At 74.7% G+C, this 16339-nt stretch overlaps 1 protein-coding gene across 1 annotated transcript; it reads right to left on the bottom strand.

The window, feature by feature from the left end:
* Positions 1–1807: 1807 nt before the first annotated feature.
* Positions 1808–15722, bottom strand: LOC144266295 (serine/threonine-protein kinase NLK2-like). The gene is given in 13 exon segments (XM_077819737.1): positions 1808–1937; positions 2588–2681; positions 4031–4099; positions 4282–4348; positions 4350–4412; positions 4981–5070; positions 6077–6175; positions 9202–9411; positions 10237–10322; positions 11769–11875; positions 12124–12179; positions 12581–12710; positions 15460–15722. Coding segments are annotated over 13 exon segments (1383 nt in total). The 3' UTR covers positions 1808–1888.
* Positions 15723–16339: the final 617 nt, after the last annotated feature.

Consider the following 16339-nt stretch of genomic DNA (forward strand, 5'->3'; position numbering starts at 1 on the left):
GGCAGGGCCCCTCCGGCTGCCCCAGGGCCCGTCCAGGGGACTCGCTGCAAGGAGCTCACGGGGTGAACAGGGGGCTGGACGCTCCGAGGTCGGACCCAGGAGGCCCCTTGCCCTGGACAGCGAGTCCTGCGGGGAGTCCCCCGAGTCCTGGCTGAGCCTCATTCAAGGCAGTTCCACAGCACCGGGCCTGGGACTCCGGGACAGAGGGGTCCCAGTGCCGGGCGAGGGGTCCCCCGTGTGCCCACCCCTCCCCCCCGCCCCAGAGGGGCCACGACCCGGCGCTGGGCGAGGGGTCCCCCATGTGCCCAGCCCTCCCCCCTGCCCCAGAGGGGTCACGTCCGGGCGCCGGGCGAGGGGTCCCCCGTGTGCCCAGGTCTCCCCCCCGCCCCAGAGGGGTCACGTCCCGGCGCCGGGCGAGGGGTCCCCCGTGTGCCCAGCCCTCCCCCCCCACCCCAGAGGGGCCACGACCCGGCGCCGGGCGAGGGGTCCCCCGTGTGCCCAGCCCTCCCCCCCCGCCCCAGAGGGGTCACGTCCCGGCGCCGGGCGAGGGGTCCCCCGTGTGCCCAGGTCTCCCCCCTGCCCCAGAGGGGTCACGTCCGGGCGCCGGGCGAGGGGTCCCCCGTGTGCCCAGCCCTCCCCCCCGCCCCAGAGGGGCCACGACCCGGCGCCGGGCGAGGGGTCCCCCGTGTCACCAGCGGCCCCACCCCAGAAGCAGCCGCGTCTCGCCCCGCGCCCTGGAAGGAAAAGCCCGGCCGCGAACGCGCCAGCAGAATTTAATGCCGAGCTGGCAGGTTCGATTCAGTTACGAAACCCCCAACCCCGCGCCCGAGCGGCCCAAGTTTCCAGGGTCTTGTCGGTCGCCCCCTTTGCAACGAAAAGCCAGCGGGGAGAATCGGGGCGAAGCCGCAGCCCACAGCCGCCGAAACCCGAAATTAAACCCGGGCCGGAAACAGCCACAGCCCCCGGGGGGGGATTTTGGGAGCAGTGAATTCATACAAATTCCCAGCCTCTCCCAGTGGGGGGCGCTGTGGGGCGCTGGCTGGTTGGGGGGGGGGAACTCCTGGGGGGAGGTCAGTGGTTGGGGGCTGAAATGGGGCCCCGGGGGTTGCTGGGGTGGGGCTGGGGAAAGAGGGGGCGCAGGGCTGAGAAGTTGGGGCAGCATTAAGGGGACAGGAGGGGGGCTGTATTCACAGTGCAGCCTTGGGAATTTGGGGGGGAAGGGCTGGTTTTGGGGGTTCCTGGCTCCAGTGCAGCCTCAGGGGAGCTTGGGGGGTGGGGCGTGGGAGGGATTTGGGGCTCAAGGTAGGTTTGTTTCTAGTGCAGACTCAGAGAGATTCAGGGGTGCTTGGGGGAAGTTTTGGGGGGTCGGGGGGGTGTCGTTTCCTGAGCAGACGCAGGGGAAATGAGGAGCGCAGGGCAGGTTCGGGGGTGGGGGCATTGACAGTGCAAACTACGAGGACTTTGGGGGTGCTGTGGGGTGGTTTGGGGGGCTCAGCTTTCCAGTGCAGAGACAGGGGAATTTGGGGTTGCTGAGGCAAGAGACGGGGAGTCTCATTTCCAGTGCAGGCTCAAAGGAATTTGGGGGTGCAGTGGGGTTCATTTTTCCAGTGCAAACTCAGGGGGTTTAGGGGGGCTCAGGGGGTGGCCGTATTCCCAGTGCAGACTCAGGGGGTTTGGGGGTGCAGGGAGGTTCGGGGGGGGCTGGGGCGGCTGTGTTGCGGCACGGACTCGAGGGGTCCCTTTGATTTCAGCTCCAGGACCCTTGGTCTTTTCCCCACCAGTTCAGCAGGCAATTCGGGGTGTGTCCCGCCGCGGCCGGCTGGCTCCGTCCCCCCCTTTCTCCTTCCGTCTGGCCACCCCCGAACCCCAAATCTGCCGCCAGCCGCCTTCATCTCTCGTCCTTCTTCGAAACTTTCGACGAATGCCAGGCCGTCGACCTGCGGGGAAACGAGCGTTCGAATGCAGCACGGGGGGCTGGCGGGGGAGCCGTGGGCAGCAGGGTGGGGGGCTGGCTGTGGGATGGGGTGAAGGTGCTGTGGGGCGCAGGCCGGCGGGGGGGGCGCCGTGGGGCGGGGGGCACTGTGGGGCGGAGGCCGGCGGGGGGGCGCCGTGGGGCGGGGGGCGCTGTGGGGCGGAGGGTGGCGGGGGGCGCTGTGGGGCGCAGGCCGGCGGGGGGGCGCCGTGGGGCGGGGGGCGCTGTGGGGCGCAGGCCGGTGGGGGGGCGCCGTGGGGCGGGGGGCGCTGTGGGGCGGAGGCCGGCGGGGGGGCGCCGTGGGGCGGGGGGCGCTGTGGGGCGGAGGGTGGCGAGGGAGCGCTGTGGGGCGCAGGCCGGCGGGGGGCGCCGTGGGGCGGGGGGCGCTGTGGGGCGCAGGCCGGTGGGGGGGGCGCCGTGGGGCAGGGGGCGCTGTGGGGCGCAGGCCGGCGGGGGGGGCGCCGTGGGGCGGGGGGCGCTGTGGGGCGCAGGCCGGCGGGGGGGCGCCGTGGGGCGGGGGGCGCTGTGGGGCGCAGGCGGCGGGGGGGCGCCGTGGGGCGGGGGCGCTGTGGGGCGCAGGCGGCGGGGGGGCGCCGTGGGGCGGGGGACACTCACCGGATGAAGGTTTTGAAGGCGGCCGAGTTGGGGTTGATGCACAGTGGGACCCGCGTCCCCTTCTGCTGGTCCAGGATGAAGCTGTGAACCAGCTCTGCAAAAGAGGGGGGCAGCTTCAGATCCGGGGGGGCCACGGGGGGGGGAATTCACTGGGGGGGCTGGAGAGGAGGTGGGGGGGGAACAGATCGAAACCGGGAGGGTCCCTTGTGGGGGTGGAGGGTGGCTGTGGGAGCTAGAGGGAGTCTATGGGGGTTCATTGCAAGGGGGGCTGGTGTTTGGGGGGGCTGTGAGGGGTATCAGGGGTTTGGGGTCACAGCAGGAGGTCCCAGGGGATGAGGGTCAGTTTTAGGGGGGCTGTGGGGGCCCCAGGGGTAGGTCAGTGTGTGGGGTGATGGGGGACAGGCAGGGGACACGGCAGGAAGGGTCAGTGTGTGGGGGGTGAAGGGGTCCCCAGTGGGGAGAGGCAGCATGTGGGGGTGATGGGGGCCTGGTGGGGAGGGTCAGTGGGGGGCAATGGGGGGCCGTGTGGGGGGGTCAGAGTGTGGGGACAGTGGGGGGGGCAGCGGGAGCCCAGCGGGGGGGCAGTGTGGGGGCCCAGTGGGGGGGCAGCAGGCGCTGGTGGGGGGGCTCAGTGTGTGTGGGCGGCGGGGGGGCGCGGGTGGGCGGCTTATCAGCATTGTGGGGGTGACGGGGGTCCCCAGTGGGGGAGGGTCAGTGTGGGGGGACAACTGGGGGCCTGGCGGGGGGGTCAGTATGTGAGCGGGGGGCAGTGGGGGCCGGCGGGGAGGTCAGTGTGTGGGGGCGGCGGGGGGGCAAATGGGGGCGGCGGGGGGCGGCGGGGGGCAGCGTTTGTGTGGGGCCCGGCGGGGGGCGACAGGGGGCCGCGGGGGGCGATGGGGGGGCGACAGCGGGGCGACAGGGGGCCGCGGGGGTGACGGGGGGCGAATGGGGGCGACGGGGGGCGGCGGGGGGCGGCGGGGGGCGATGGGGGGGCGACGGGGGGCGGCGGGGGGCGAATGGGGGCAAATGGGGGCGGCGGGGGTCACCTTTGGGCCTGCCAGACGGAGCGCAGGGCACCGCTCGTCGGCGTCGTCGAAGCGGGGGGCCGCGGGGGGCAGCGTGTGGGGCCCGGCGGGGGGCGACAGGGGGGCCGCGGGGGCGATGGATGGGGGCGACAGGGGGGCGGACGGGGGGCGGCGGGGGGCGGCGGGGGGGCGATGGGGGGGCGACGGGGGGCGAATGGGGGCGGCGGGGGTCACCTTTGGCCTGCCAGACGGAGCGCAGGGCCCGCTCGTCGGCAGTCGTCGTCGAAGCGGGGGGGCCCGCGGGGGGCAGCGTTGTGTGGGGCCCGGCGGGGGGCGACAGGGGGCCGCGGGGGCGATGGGGGGGCGACAGGGGGGCGACGGGGGGCGGCGGGGGGCGGCGGGGGGCGGCGGGGGTCACCTTTGGCCTGCCAGACGGAGCGCAGGGCCCGCTCGTCGGCGTCGTCGAAGCGGTGGGCCGCGGGGGGGCAGCGTGTGGGGGCCCGGCGGGGGGGCGACAGGGGGCCGCGCGGGGCGATGGGGGGGCGACAGGGGGGCGACGGGGGGCGGCGGGGGGCGGCGGGGGGCGGCGGGGGGTCACCTTTGGCCTGCCAGACGGAGCGCAGGGCGCCGCTCGTCGGCGTCGTCGAAGCGGGGGGCCGCGGGGGGCTCCAAGGTCGGGGGCGTAGACGCGCCCCGAGGCCAGGCGGGGGCAGCAGCGGCAGATGGTCGTGTGGAAAGCGGAGTCGCCCCTCCTGCAGGTACGGGTGGGCCAGAGCCTCCCGCGCCGAGATCCGCCGGGCCTGCCGAGAGCCAGCGTGGGACCCCGGCGTCCGGGGGGACCCCCCAGCCGCTCCCCGGGGGCCCCGGCGTCCGGGCAGGGAACCCCCAGCGCTCCCGGGGACCCCGGCATCCAGGCGGGGAACCCCCACTACTCCCAGGGGCCCCAGCGTCCGGGCAGGGAACCCCCAGTGCTCCCAGGGACCCCGGCGTCCGGGCAGGGAACCCCCAGTGCTCCCGGGGACCCCGGCGTCTGGGCAGGGAACCCCCAGTGCTCCCGGGGACCCCGGCATCCAGGCGGGGAACCCCCACTACTCCCAGGGGCCCCAGCGTCCGGGCAGGGAACCCCCCAGTGCTCCCGGGGACCCCGGCGTCTGGGCAGGGAACCCCCAGTGCTCCCGGGGACCCCAGCGTCTGGGGCAGGGAACCCCCAGCACTCCCGGGGGGCCCCGGCGGTCTGGGCAGGGAACCCCCAGCACTCCCAGGGGCCCCGGCGTCCGGGCAGGGAACCCCCAGCGCTCCAGGGACCCTGGCATCCGGGGGGGGGCAACCCCCAGTGCTCCCTGGGACCCTGGCGTCCGGGCGACTCACGGGGTCGAAGACCAGCAGGCGGCAGAGCAGGTGAACGGCCTCGTGGGTCGCCTCCCCCGACAGCAGGTGCAGCACGGACAGCGCGGGCTGGACAGACGGACGGACACGGAGCCTGAGTGGGGCTCCTCCCCCAGCCCCCCGCTTCCCACAGCCCCCCCGTCCCAGCCCCCCGCTTCCCCCGCCCAGCCCCCGCTTCCCACAGCCCCCCCCGTCCCAGCCCCCCGCCCAGCCCCCCCGCTTCCCACAGCCCCCCCGTCCCAGCCCCCCGCTTCCCCACAGCCCTCCGTCCAGACCCCCGCTTCCCCGCCCAGCCCCCCGCTTCCCACAGCCCCCCCGTCCCAGCCCCCCGCCTTCCCCCGCCCAGCCCCCTGCTTCCACAGCCCCCGTGCCAGCCCCCCATTTCCCCCGCCTAGCCCCCCGCTTCCCACAGCCCCCCCGTCCCAGACCCCCGCTTCCCCCGCCCAGCCCCCCGCTTCCCACAGCCCCCGTCCCAGCCCCCGCTTCCCCCGCCCAGCCCCCCGCTTCCCACAGCCCCCGTGCCAGCCCCCCGCTTCCCCCGCCCAGCTCCCCGCTTCCCACAGCCCCCGTCCCAGCCCCCCGCTTCCCCCGCCCAGCCCCCCGCTTCCCACAGCACCTCGTCCCAGCCCCCCGCTTCCCCCGCCCAGCCCCCCGCTTCCCACAGCCCCCCGTGCCAGCCCCCCGCTTCCCCCGCCCAGCCCCCCGCTTCCCACAGCCCCCGTCCCAGCCCCCGCTTCCCCCGCCCAGCCCCCCGCTTCAAACAGCCCCCCGTCCCAGCCCCCCGCTTCCCCCGCCCAGCCCCCCCGTTTCAAACAGCCCCCCGTCCCAGCCCCCCGCTTCCCCCGCCCAGCTCCCCGCTTCCCACAGCCCCCATCCCAGCCCCCCGCTTCCCCCGCCCAGCCCCACCGCTTCCACAGCCCCCCCGTCCCAGCCCCCCGCTTCCCACAGCACCTCGTCCCAGCCCCCCGCTTCCCCGCCCAGCCCCTCATCCCAGCCCCCCCATCCCTGCCCCACCCCCTGATCCCAGCCCCCCTCATACCTTCCCCCCAGCCCCACGGCCCCCTGGGGTCTCACCGGTTTTGTGGCGCCCCCGCAGCACGTGGGCCCGGGCCCCCTCGCAGGCCGAGCGCAGGGCGTGGGGAGGGGGGGTGCCGAGCAGGTCGGTGATCAGGTCCAGCTGCGGGGGGCGGAGGGGAGTTATTGGGGGGTGCGAGAGCCTCCCCCCATGCAACCCCACCCCCCACTAGCCTCTCCCCCTGATTCCCCTTCCCCACTCCCTCCCCTCCCCCCAGATCCCCTCCCCCACCTCTCCCTCCCCCCATCCCCTCCCCACTCCCTCCCCTCCCCCACCTCTCCCCTCCCCCCAATCCCCCTCCCTCACCTCTCCGCTCCCCCCCATCCCCTCCCCACTCCCTCCCCTCCCCCACCTCTCCCCTCCCCCCAATCCCCTTCCCCACCTCGCCCCCAGATCCCCTCCCCACTTCCTCCCCTCCCCCCAGACCCCCTCCCCCACCTCTCCCCCCAGATCCCCTCCCACTCCCTCCCCTCCCCCCAGATCCCCTCCCTCACCTCTCCGCTCCCCCCGAATCCCCTCCCCACTCCCTCCCCTCCCCCACCTCTCCCCTCCCCCCAATCCCCTTCCCCACCTCGCCCCCAGATCCCCTCCCCACTTCCTCCCCTCCCCCCAATCCCCTTCCCCACCTCGCCCCCAGATCCCCTCCCCACTCCCTCCCCTCCCCCCAATCCCCTTCCCCACCTCTCCCCCAGATCCCCTCCCCACTTCCTCCCCTCCCCCCAATCCCCTTCCCCACCTCGCCCCCAGATCCCCTCCCCACTCCCTCCCCTCCCCCCAATCCCCTTCCCCACCTCGCCCCCCAAATCCCCTCCCCACTTCCTCCCCTCCCCCCAATCCCCTTCCCCACCTCGCCCCCAGATCCCCTCCCCCACTTCCTCCCCTCCCCCCCAATCCCCTTCCCCACCTCGCCCCAGATCCCCTCCCCCACCTCGCCCCTCCCCCAATCCCCTCCCCTCCCCACTCCCTCCCGTCCCCTCAGATCCCCTCCCCCACCTCTCCCCTCCCCCATCCCTTTCCCACTCCTTCCCCTCCCCCCAGATCCCCTCCCCCACCTCTCCCCTCCCCCCATCCCCTCCCCACTCCCCTCCCCTCCCCCACCTCTCCCCTCCCCCCAATCCCCTTCCCCACCTCGCCCCCAGATCCCCTCCCCACTTCCTCCCCTCCCCCCCAATCCCCTTCCCCACCTCTCCCCCAGATCCCCTCCCCACTTCCTCCCTCCCCCCAATCCCCTTCCCCACCTCGCCCCCAGATCCCCTCCCCACTTCCTCCCCTCCCCCCAATCCCCTTCCCCACCTCGCCCCCAGATCCCCTCCCCCACTTCCTCCCCTCCCCCCAATCCCCTTCCCCACCTCGCCCCCAGATCCCCTCCCCACTCCCTCCCCTCCCCCCAGATCCCCTCCCCCACCTCTCCCCTCCCCCCATCCCCTCCCACTCCCTCCCCTCCCCCCAGATCCCCTCCCTCACCTCTCCGCTCCCCCCAATCCCCTCCCCACTCCCTCCCCTCCCCCCAATCCCCTTCCCCACCTCGCCCCCAGATCCCCTCCCCACTTCCTCCCCTCCCCCCCAATCCCCTTCCCCACCTCGCCCCTCCCCCAATCCCCTCCCCTCCCCACTCCTCCCCTCCCCCCAGATCCCCTCCCCCACCTCTCCCCTCCCCCCATCCCCTCCCCACTCCCTCCCCTCCCCCCAGATCCCCTCCCCCACCTCTCCCCTCCCCCCATCCACTCCCCACTCCCTCCCCTCCCCCCAGATCCCCTCCCTCACCTCTCCGCTCCCCCCAATCCCCTCCCCACTACCCCTCCCTCCCCCCCTCTCCCCTCCCCCCAATCCCCTTCCCCACCTCTCCCCCCAGATCCCCTCCCCACTTCCTCCCCTCCCCCCAATCCCCTTCCCCACCTCGCCCCCAGATCCCCTCCCCACTTCCTCCCCTCCCCCCAATCCCCTTCCCACCTCGCCCCTCCCCAATCCCCTCCCTCCCCACTCCCTCCCCTCCCCCCAGACCCCCTCCCCATCGCTCCCCTCCCCCACCTCTCCCTTCCCCCATCCCCTCCCCACTCCCTCCCCTCCCCCCAGATCCCCTCCCTCACCTCTCCCTCCCCCATCCCCTCCCCACTCCCTCCCCTCCCCCCAGATCCCCTCCCTCACTCCCTCCCCCATCCCCTCCCACCTCCCTCCCCCCCCCAGCCCCCCGCCCCTACCCCTCCCCACCTCGCCCCTCCCCCAATCCCCTCCCCTCCCCACTCCTTCCCCTCCCCCCAGACCCCCTCCCCCACCTCGCCCCTCCCCCCAATCCCCTCCCCTCCCCACTTCCTCCCCTCCCCCCAATCCCCTTCCCCACCTCGCCCCTCCCCCAATCCCCTCCCCTCCCCACTCCCTCCCCTCCCCCCAGATCCCCCTCCCCCACCTCTCCCCTCCCCCATCCCTTTCCCACTCCTTCCCCTCCCCCCAGATCCCCTCCCCCACCTCTCCCCTCCCCCCATTCCCTCCCCACTCCCTCCCCTCCCCCCAGACCCCCTCCCCCACTTCGCCCCTCCCCCAATCCCCTCCCCTCCCCACTTCCTCCCCTCCCCCCAATCTCCTTCCCCACCTCGCCCCTCCCCCAATCCCCTCCCCTCCCCACTCACTCCCTCCCCCTCCCCCCAGATCCCTCCCCCACCTTGCCCCTCCCCCAGTCCCCTCCCCTCCCCCCAGATCCCCTCCCCCACCCTCTCCCTTCCCCCCATCCCCTCCCCACTCCCTCCCCTCCCCCCAGATCCCCTCCCCCACCTCTCCCCTCCCCCCATCCCCTCCCCACTCCCTCCCCTCCCCCAGATCCCCTCCCCCACCTCTCCCTTCCCCCCATCCCCTCCCCACTCCCTCCCCTCCCCCCAATCCCCTTCCCCACCTCGCCCCCAGATCCCCTCCCCACTTCCTCCCCTCCCCCCAATCCCCTTCCCCACCTCGCCCCCAGATCCCCTCCCCACTTCCTCCCCTCCCCCCAATCCCCTTCCCCACCTCGCCCCTCCCCCAATCCCCTCCCCTCCCCACTCCCTCCCCTCCCCCCAGACCCCCTCCCCCATCTCTCCCCTCCCCCATCCCCTCCCCACTCCCTCCCCTCCCCCCAGATCCCCTCCCCCCAATCCCCCCACCTGCTGGATGGGGCTGGGGGCCTGGAAGAGAACCCGCCGGCTCAGCAGCTCGGCGAAGATGCAGCCGACGGCCCAGAGGTCGACGGGGGCTCCGTAGTGGGGGGTGCCCATGAGGATCTCGGGGGCCCGGTAGTACTGGGTCACCACCTCTTGCGTCATGGGCTGCCCCTCGTCCGGCTCCTCCAGCCGCGCCAGCCCGAAGTCGCAGATCTGCCGCGGGGAGGGGGGTGAGCCCGGACGCCTGGGTCCCCCCGGGAACGCTGCGGGGAGCCCAACCCGGACGCCTGGGTCCCCTGCCCATCCCAGTTTCTGGGGAGCATTGCAGGGCCCCCTAGTGGAACTGGCCCAGACGCCTGGGTCCCTTCCCCTGTCCCGGTCTCTGGCAGCCGTCCCGGACGCCTGGGTCCCTTCCCCTGTCCCGGCGTCTGGGAGCCATCCCGGACGCCTGGGTCCCTTCCCCTGTCCTGGCGTCTGGGAGCCGTCCCGGACGCCTGGGTCCCTTCCCCTGTCCCGGTCTCTGGCAGCCGTCCCGGACGCCTGGGTCCCTTCCCCTGTCCCGGTCTCTGGCAGCCGTCCCGGACGCCTGGGTCCCTTCCCCTGTCCCGGTCTCTGGCAGCCGTCCCGGACGCCTGGGTCCCTTCCCCTGTCCCGGCGTCTGGGAGCCATCCCGGATGCCTGGGTCCCTTCCCCTGTCCCGGCGTCTGGGAGCCATCCCGGACGCCTGAGTCCCTTCCCCTGTCCCGGTCTCTGGCAGCCGTCCCGGACGCCTGGGTCCCTTCCCCTGTCCCGGTCTCTGGGAGCCGTCCCGGACGCCTGGGTCCCTTCCCCTGTCCCGGCGTCTGGGAGCCATCCCGGACGCCTGGGTCCCTTCCCCTGTCCCGGCGTCTGGGAGCCATCCCGGACGCCTGGGTCCCTTCCCCTGTCCCGGTCTCTGGCAGCCGTCCCGGACGCCTGGGTCCCTTGCCCTGTCCCGGTCTCTGGCAGCCGTCCCGGACGCCTGGGTCCCATCCCAGAGGCTGGGGGGGCGTCTCTCACCTTGAGGACGCAGTTGCTGTTCACCAGCAGGTTCCCTGGCTTGATGTCCCGATGGAGAACGCCGGCCGAGTGCAAATATTTCAGACCTGCAGGGAGGGAGGCAGCGTTGTGGGGGGGTGTTGGGGACCCCTGAAATCTGCCCTTCTTCCTGCTCAGGGACCCCGCCCAGGTTCCCCTCCCGTGCCGAGATAAGCGGGGGAGGAGGGCAGGAGCCGAGAAGGGGCCGGTGACATATGGGGGGAGGCAGGGTGGCCCGGTGGGGGGCAGAGGGGGGGTTGGAGTGTACTGGGGATGGTGTATTGGGGTGGCTGAGGATGGATATCTGGGGGGCCCTGGGGATTGGGTGAGCTTGGGGGGGGTGGTCGAGGGGACTGGGGAGACTGGGGGGCTCTGGGAGGCTCTGGGGATCTGTGGAGGGTCTAGAGGGTTTCTGGGGTCCCTGGGAGGTTTGGGGGGCCCGGGGAGGTTTGGGGGGTCCTGGGGGGCCCTGGGAGTTTAGGGAGGCCCAGGGAGGTTTGGGAGGCCCTGGGAGGTTTGGAGGGTCCTGGGGCACCCTGGGAGGTTGGGGGGGCCTGGGGAGGATTGGGGGGGGCCTGGGAGGTTTGGGGGCCCCAGGGGGGTTGAGGGGGCCCGGGGAGGTTTGGGAGGGCCCGGGGAGGTTTGGGGGGGGCCTGGGGAGGTTTGGGGGGGCCTGGGAGGTTGGGGGGGCCCGGGGAGGTTTGGGGGGGCCCGGGGAGGTTGGGGGGGCCTGGGGAGGTTTGGGGGGGCCTGGGAGGTTGGGAGGCCCCGGGGAGGTTGGGGGTGCCCAGGGAGGTTTGGGGGCCCCGGGGAGGTTGGGGGGGCCCAGGGAGGTTTGGGGGGGCCCGGGGGAGGTTTGGGGGCCCCAGGGGGGTTGGGGGAGCCTGGGGAGGTTTGGGGGGGGCCTGGGAGGTTGGGAGGGCCCGGGGAGGTTTGGGGGGGCCCGGGGAGGTTTGGGGGGGCCTGGGGCACCCTGGGAGGTTGGGGGGGCCCTGGGGGGCCTGGGAGGTTTGGGGGCCCCGGGGAGGTTTGGGGGGGCCTGGGAGGTTGGGGGGGGCCTGGGAGGTTTGGGGGGGCCGGGGGAGGTTTGGGGGGGCCGGGGGAGGTTTGGGGGCCCCAGAGGGTTTGGGGGGGCCCGGGGAGGTTTGGGGGGGCCTGGGAGGTTGGGAGGCCCCGGGGAGGTTGGGGGGGCCCAGGGAGGTTTGGGGGCCCCGGGGAGGTTGGGGGGGCCCGGGGAGGTTTGGGGGGGCCCGGGGGAGGTTTGGGGGCCCCAGGGGGGTTGGGGGGGCTGGGGGAGGTTTGGGGGGGCCCGGGGAGGTTTGGGGGGGCTGGGGGAGGTTTGGGGGCCCCAGGGGGGTTGGGGGGGCCCGGGGAGGTTGGGGGGGCTGGGGGAGGTTTGGGGGCCCCAGGGGGGTTGGGGGGGCCCGGGGAGGTTTGGGGGGGCCCAGGGGAGGTTTGGGGGCCCCGGGGAGGTTTGGGGGCCCCAGGGGGGTTGGGGGGGCCCGGGGTCTCACCGCGCAGGATCTGGTAGAGGAAGACCTTGATGTGCTCGGCGCTCAGCGGCTGGGGGGACACGATCACCTTGTGCAGGTCGCTCTGCATCAGCTCCGTGAGCACATAGCTACCGCCCGGCGCGGGGTCAAGGGCGCAGCTCGGGGGGCAGAGCCCCATGGCCCCCCCCGCTCCCATCCCCCCGGGCCCCCCAGCTCCCTGCCCCCAGCCTCGCCTCTGTCAGCGGGTAGCTACAAGTGCTGCCCCCGATAACCCCCCCGGACCCCTAACCGCCCCCGGCACCTCCCACTGCTGCCAGTTACCCCCCAGGGCAGCCCCCCACGGTTCCCCCAGCCCCTCCCCCACGGGGGCGGATACATCTCCTCAAAGCAGTCGATCTGGGGGGGCTGCAGGATATCCAGCGCTGACAGCACCTGGGGGGCACCGACGGGGGGGGTGAGACAAAAGAGGGGAGCCCCCAGATACCCGCACAGGGTCCCAGAGCCAGCCCCATGGCGTCCCCGGGACTGGCCAGCCAGAGCCCCCAGCCCCACCCCTCTGCCCCCCACTGCAACCCCCAGCCCCACGGCATCCTCCATACAGCGACCCCCACTCCTCTGTCACAGCCCCTCCCACTGACCCATAGCCCCCAGCCCCACTGCAACGCCCAGCCCCACAGCATCCTCCATACAGTAAACTGGTAAATTATAGGGCTTCATAAACACCCCCCCTCAATCCAACCCACAGCCCCCCACAACTGCTACCCCTGCCCCATCCCTCCCAAACCCTCAGGCCCCCCATCCTGGTGCCCCCCTGCCCCCCCGCCCCCCCTCACGTTCTCATGTTTGAAGGAGCAGAGCATCTTGAGTTCCCGAAACACCCGTTTGCAGGAGACGAGATTCTGGAAAACATTCGGCATCTTCTTCAGGGCGACCCGCTTCCCGTCCCGGGGGTCCGTGACCGACCTGGGGAGACAGACGGACGCGGTGCCCCTCACTCCCGACCCACACCCCTGCCAGCCCCGCCCTGCCGGTGCCCCCCACTCCCGATCCGCAGCCCCCTGCTAGTCAAGCCCTGCCCCCCCGCCCTGCCGGTGCCCCTCACTCCCGATCCGCAGCCCCCTGCTAGTCAAGCCCTGCCCCCCAGCCCTGCCGGTGCCCCCCACTCCCGACCCGCAGCCCCCTGCCAGCCCAGCCCTGCCCCCCAGCTCTGCCGGTGCCCCTCACTCCCGACCCACAGCCCCCTGCCAGCCCAGCCCTGCCCCCCAGCCCTGCCGGTGCCCCCCACTCCCGATCCGCAGCCCCCTGCTAGTCAAGCCCTGCCCCCCAGCCCTGCCGGTGCCCCTCACTCCCGACCCACAGCCCCCTGCCAGCCCAGCCCTGCCCCCCCAGTCCTGCCAGTGCCCCTCCCTCCCGACCCGCAGCCCCCTGCCAGCCCAGCCCTGCCCCCCCGCCCTGCCGGTGCCCCCCACTCCCGATCCGCAGCCCCCTGCTAGTCAAGCCCTGCCCCCCAGCCCTGCCGGTGCCCCCCACTCCCGACCCGCAGCCCCCCGCTAGCCCAGCCCTGCCCCCCAGTCCTGCCAGTGCCCCTCCCTCCCGACCCGCAGCCCCCTGCCAGCCCAGCCCTGCCCCCCAGCCCTGCCGGTGCCCCTCACTCCCGACCCGCAGCCCCCTGCCAGCCCAGCCCTGCCCCCCAGCCCTGCCGGTGCCCCCCACTCCCGACCCACAGCCCCTGCCAGCCCAGCCCTGCCCCCCAGCCCTGCCGGTGCCCCTCACTCCTGACCCGCAGCCCCCTGCCAGCCCTGCCCTGCCCCCCAGTCCTGCCCGTGCCCCTCCCTCCCGACCCGCAGCCCCCTGCTAGTCAAGCCCTGCCCCCCAGCCCTGCCGGTGCCCCTCACTCCCGACCCACAGCCCCTGCCAGCCCAGCCCTGCCCCCCAGCCCTGCCGGTGCCCCTCCCTCCCGACCCGCAGCCCCCTGCCAGCCCAGCCCTGCCCCCCAGCTCTGCCGGTGCCCCTCACTCCCGACCCGCAGCCCCCTGCCAGCCCAGCCCTGCCCCCCAGCCCTGCCGGTGCCCCTCACTCCCGACCCACAGCCCCTGCCAGCCCAGCCCTGCCCCCCAGCTCTGCCGGTGCCCCTCACTCCCGACCCGCAGCCCCCTGCCAGCCCAGCCCTGCCCCCCAGCCCTGCCGGTGCCCCTCACTCCCGACCCGCAGCCCCCTGCCAGCCCCGCCCTGCCCCACAGCCCTGCCGGTGCCCCTCACTCCCGACCCGCAGCCCCTGCTACCCCAGCCCTGCCCCCCAGCTCTGCCGGTGCCCCTCACTCCCGACCCGCACCCCCCTGCCAGCCCAGCCCTGCCCCCCAGCTCTGCCGGTGCCCCTCACTCCCGACCCGCAGCCCCCTGCCAGCCCAGCCCTGCCCCCCAGCTCTGCCGGTGCCCCCACTCCCGACCCGCAGCCCCCTGCCAGCCCAGCCCTGCCCCCCAGCTCTGCCGGTGCCCCTCACTCCCGACCCGCAGCCCCCTGCCAGCCCAGCCCTGCCCCCCAGCTCTGCCGGTGCCCCTCACTCCTGACCCGCAGCCCCCTGCCAGCCCAGCCCTGCCCCCCAGCTCTGCCGGTGCCCCTCCCTCCCGACCCGCAGCCCCCTGCCAGCCCAGCCCTGCCCCCCAGCCCTGCCGGTGCCCCTCACTCCCGACCCGCAGCCCCCTGCCAGCCCCGCCCTGCCCCACAGCCCTGCCGGTGCCCCTCACTCCCGACCCGCAGCCCCTGCTACCCCAGCCCTGCCCCCCAGCTCTGCCGGTGCCCCTCACTCCCGACCCGCAGCCCCCTGCCAGCCCAGCCCTGCCCCCCAGCCCTGCCGGTGCCCCTCACTCCTGACCCGCAGCCCCCTGCCCCCCAGCTCTGCCGGTGCCCCTCACTCCCGACCCGCAGCCCCCTGCCAGCCCAGCCCTGCCCCCCAGCCCTGCGGGGCCCCCCACTCCCGATCCGCAGCCCCTGCCCCCCAGCCCTGCCGGTGCCCCTCACTCCCGACCCGCAGCCCCCTGCCAGCCCCGCCCTGCCCCCCAGCCCTGCCGGTGCCCCTCACTCCTGACCCGCAGCCCCCTGCCAGCCCAGCCCTGCCCCCCAGCTCTGCCGGTGCCCCTCCCTCCCGACCCGCAGCCCCCTGCCAGCCCAGCCCTGCCCCCCAGCCCTGCCGGTGCCCCTCACTCCCGACCCGCAGCCCCCTGCCAGCCCCGCCCTGCCCCACAGCCCTGCCGGTGCCCCTCACTCCCGACCCGCAGCCCCTGCTACCCCAGCCCTGCCCCCCAGCTCTGCCGGTGCCCCTCACTCCCGACCCGCAGCCCCCTGCCAGCCCAGCCCTGCCCCCCAGCTCTGCCGGTGCCCCCACTCCCGACCCGCAGCCCCCTGCCAGCCCAGCCCTGCCCCCCAGCTCTGCCGGTGCCCCTCACTCCCGACCCGCAGCCCCCTGCCAGCCCAGCCCTGCCCCCCAGCCCTGCGGGGCCCCCCACTCCCGATCCGCAGCCCCTTCCCCCCAGCCCTGCCGGTGCCCCTCACTCCCGACCCGCAGCCCCCTGCCAGCCCAGCCCTGCCCCCCAGCCCTGCCGGTGCCCCTCACTCCCGACCCGCAGCCCCCTGCCAGCCCGGCCCTGCCCCCCAGCCCTGCGGGGCCCCCCACTCCCGATCCGCAGCCCCTGCCCCCCAGCCCCCGGCTCTTACCACACGACTCCGAAGGCGCCGTAGCCGATGGGCCGGTCCGGTTCGGGTTCCACCGTCATTCGGGCCGGTGCCGGCGGGGTCTGGGCCAGCGCCGGCTGATGCTGCTGTTGGGGCGACCCCCCCTGCACCCCAGCGGGGCAGTAAAATTTCTGGGGCGCCCCCAGCCCAGCTGCCAGGGGGGGCTGGATCAGCCCTGTCAGTGCCCCCAGAACATTGCTACACAGCTGGGTCTGGAGGGCGGGGTTGGGGCCCTGGAAGGCCATTGGGGAGCAGCTGTGGGGTTCGGGGGGATGGGCAGGTGCCGCAGGGGTGGGGGGCTGGAGCCGGGAGGCTGGAGGGGAGGATTAGGGGGTGGGGGGATGGGATGAGAAGCAGACCCTAATGGGGCGGGTGGGGGGGGGATGCTGGGAGTATCGAGGTGTCTGGGGGAGTGGGCAGGATGAGGAGGGGCTGGGGTGGGAACTGGGGGTGCTGGGAATTGGGGGGCTGTGGGGCCGGGATTTGGGGGGCAGGGAATTGGGGTCCGTGGGGCAGGGAAGCGGGGGGCTCTGGGCGGGTTATTGGGGGGCTGGATGTGTCGGGGGAGAGAAGCTGGCGGGGCTGCACTTTAAGCTCCTACTGTAAACAGCCCCGGCTGGGCTGGGGGGGCAGGGCGGGATCGGGGGCACAGGGCCCCCCCAGTACTCAAATCGCATCCATCCCCCCCGAGCCCCGGGGCGGGGATGCGGGGCTGGGGGCGCAGCGGGAGGGGACGCGTGGGGGGGCGCAGCGGGGGGGGGGTGGCGAAGGGCTGGGGGGCAGCGGGGGGGCGGGGGGGTCCCCCCGCGATGGGCTCCGGGAGCGGCCCCAGGCCCGGCGCGGCGCAAGGATGCGGCGGCTC

This window comes from Eretmochelys imbricata, chromosome 6 (assembly GCF_965152235.1).
Source record: "Eretmochelys imbricata isolate rEreImb1 chromosome 6, rEreImb1.hap1, whole genome shotgun sequence".
NCBI lineage: Eukaryota > Metazoa > Chordata > Testudines > Cheloniidae > Eretmochelys > Eretmochelys imbricata.